The following is a 3,388-nucleotide window of genomic DNA, read 5'->3' as shown; positions in this document are numbered from 1 at the left end:
AGACAAATGGGGTCATCTACTGTGCTCGGGCATCCCTCACCTGTGTGGTTTTTAGTACAATTATAACATCTTGGTTTTGACCTACACTGGGTTTTTGTATGTCCAAATCTACAGCAATTAAAACACTGGATAGTTGGGTATTTATAAAGTTCAACTTTTAGGGCCATATAGAAGCAGAGAACTCGGGTAGGTAGGGTCTGTCCGTCAAAAGTAAGAATCACAGATTGTGTTGGTTGCCACTCTGGAATGCCATTATTAATTACCTTTCTGTTGATCCTACGCACTTTTATAATTTTACCACATCCTTGTGGGACTTCCAGATTCTCTGCAATCTCTTCTATGGACCAGTCTACGGGTATTTCTCTTACGACACCCATTCGAGTGATGTTGTAGGTGGGGATGGAAGTCCTGTATCCGTTTTGTAATGCTAAGGGATGGTTCATAAATGAATTGGCATCTTGAGGGGTATTAAAAGTTACAGAGACTCTGTTACGGCCCACTCGTTTTAAGCCATCATTTGCTATACCTGGGAAGCGATGGGTTTTTAGGAATTGACCAAATTTTATTGGGTTTAAAGTAGTGTTAGCAGCTGGGTCACTTTCATTGCGAGACACATGTACTAAATAAGGAGGCTTGTCCATGTTGGAATAGTGGATTCTGTAATCATTTTGCTTAGCCTGCTTATTTGGTATTGTATCTTTAACAGACTCGAGAGGGCGTTTTTTGCCTACTGCGTTTTCAACTGCTGTAAAAGATGATAGTGGAGCGGATAGGATTGGGGTAAAATAAAAATCAGAGGCATTTTTGTCTGGCGGAACCGATGGATCAGGAGGATCGTTATCCTCCATGATTTAAAAAGAAAAAAAATAACATACGAAACAAAAAATAAACACTCACCAATATACCGCGACAACACAAAATATATACGTAAATCTAAACAACCAAAAACCAAACTGTAGACACAAGAAAATGCCAAGAAAGAAACAACGTTTGCTAGAACAAACCAGCCCGCTTGACACTTGAAAGCAGAATCGCCGAGCCCAGTTCAGTCTTTGCTTAATGGCTTTTAGTTGTGTCAGTTTGACACATATCATTTCGCCAATGTCACGTGGGATGGAGAACACACGACGGAGATTATCGCCCATGCCGAGTTATGATCTGTCATTGTCACTCTCTGACGCTGTCAATGAATATTTATTCTACTCTATGGCGTGCGCCGACAACGTGTATTGAGGTTATAATTTGTCAATACCACACGTCAATATGTCCTTCCGTGGAAGAGGAGGTGGCGGTGGTGGAGGCCGAGGTGGGTTTGGAGGAAGAGGCGGTGGGCGCGGGTTCGGTGGCGGCAGAGGTCGCGGCGGCGGTGGTGGAGGCTTCAGACAACAGGACGCAGGCCCTCCCGAGTCGGTTACACCTTTCGGCCACTACGGCTGGACTGTGCAAGAAGACCTTGTGTGTAAAATTGAAATCGAGGACGTCCCTTACTTCAACGCGCCTATTTACCTTGAAAACAAGGAACAAATCGGTAAAGTTGACGAAATATTCGGCAACTTACATGACTATTTCGTATCAGTTAAACTAGCGGAAAACATAAAAGCGAAGAGCTTCAAGGAAGGACAGCAGTTCTTCATCGATCCCGGAAAACTATTGCCATTGAAGAGGTTCTTGCCCCAGTTGCCTGGTCAGCGTGGTGGTTTCAGAGGCGGCCGCGGTGGCCGAGGCGGCCCTAGGGGAGGTGTGGGAGGTTTTAATAGAGGTGGTGGAGGCCGAGGCGGCGGTGGCTTTGGTAGAGGCGGAGGCGGTTTTGGAAGAGGTGGGGGAGGAGGTGGATTCGGCAGAGGTGGAGGTGGCGGAGGGGGTTTTAGAGGTAATGGATACAGCCGCGGAGGAGGCGGCCGCGGTGGAGGGTTCAGAGGCGGTCGTGGAGGAAGATAGTGATGAACAATCAGTGTACATGTGGAAAAACAATGAGAGATTTTATAGTTCTCGTCAAATATTCATAAATGTTATTTTAAGTTTGATTGACAAAATTTTTACTGTTAATCTTTGAAATATACATTATGACTGCATATGATAATTATGCGTATATTTGTTTATTATATTAGTTCATTATGTCATTGTGTTTCAACACTATTGTCGACCTTTCGGATAATTTTTATTATATATAATACAGTCAGACCTGACAAAGTGCGAATTCAAGGCACCACACAACTGTTATAGAAGTTACTTATTAAGCTCTTTTTGTAGCTCAAAGAGAGATCACAAAAAGTATGTTTTCCAATCACCCAGTTCATACTTGATTTTATATGACAGTAGTTAGATTTAAGAATTGAATGTGTACATTGTGGTGAGGGCGACATGGAATATTTTTATAATAAGTAATAAAATTTATAAAATACCACATTTTGTCTCTTTATTTCATCAATTTTATCTTCTACCAAGTTCAGAAGGAACATATATTTTACCAGATAATGATTTATGTGATTTGACAAAATTAGGAAACTAGTTATGTATAGCGAGTCTCGCCTTTAAAGTATTGCTACAATAATGCCATCTATAAAAATAATGAAATACTTAAATCAAGTAACACTAAAATCAAGTCAATTTCACAGATCATCAACAAAAGCTTAAGACATTTGTTTGATTAATAATAATAATAATATTTTTTATTGCACACTATTGAAAGATATTAACAAAAGTAGTACAATTAGAGGACGGTGTACAAAAGCGGATTTCTTCCACACAACCTTTGGGTATAGGACAGGGCATAGAAAAGCGGTTAGGAAGTGTACAAATAATTGTTATAGAAATTAAAAATAAATTACAATAGAATAAATCATTACAATGATTAAATTAAGGTTCAGATACAATAGTGTTGTTTGAGTGAGCACATCTTTTGTAAAGGTTACATGGACTCCTATTAAGGTTCCATTACATCCTATTCCCTAACCCATTTCCCCCATCCAAATATATATTTTCAAAATGTATTTACAAATATAACTTCCAAGCTATTGTCATAATCATCATTGGCCTTAGTCTGTCTATTGCAGACGATTTAGACAGTGTCAGACAGACACTGTGTTGCCTAAGACACTGCAGGAAAACGCTAAGTTGCCTAAGCTCTGCGCCACCTTCAAATCGATACGTGTGGAGCCAGTTTTGCTGCAGGAGTCTTTTTGCGATTTAGAGCTATGCCACGAATGCTTGATGGAGCAAGCTATTGTACCATATATGCATTTGTGGTATCATGCATCTGTTATTGTCAGAAGGTTTGATTGAAACAAAAAAAGGCGATAATCAAATATAAAATATGGGAGGTAGACGTACATTGGTTCCGCTAGTATATAAAAATGTGTAAAACATGTCAAACAATAATAAAAGTGCA

The 3,388-nt window shown here is 39.9% G+C and overlaps 1 protein-coding gene across 1 annotated transcript; it reads left to right on the top strand.

Moving 5' to 3' along the window:
* The first annotated feature begins 1,248 nt into the window (after positions 1-1,248).
* LOC123669277 (probable H/ACA ribonucleoprotein complex subunit 1) lies at positions 1,249-2,404 on the top strand. The gene has a single exon (XM_045602889.1). The coding sequence runs from the start codon at positions 1,264-1,266 to the stop codon at positions 1,936-1,938; it is 675 nt and encodes a 224-aa protein (XP_045458845.1). The 5' UTR covers positions 1,249-1,263; the 3' UTR covers positions 1,939-2,404.
* Positions 2,405-3,388: the final 984 nt, after the last annotated feature.

The sequence above is a fragment of the Melitaea cinxia genome, chromosome 3 (assembly GCF_905220565.1).
Source record: "Melitaea cinxia chromosome 3, ilMelCinx1.1, whole genome shotgun sequence".
Lineage (NCBI taxonomy): Eukaryota > Metazoa > Arthropoda > Insecta > Lepidoptera > Nymphalidae > Melitaea > Melitaea cinxia.
This window is presented reverse-complemented; position numbering and strand designations above follow the sequence as displayed.

Excerpts from the sequence above, each read along its gene's own strand:
- LOC123669277 (XM_045602889.1), top strand. The coding sequence starts at position 1,264 with ATGTCCTTCCGTGGAAGAGGAGGTGGCGGTGGTGGAGGCCGAGGTGGG.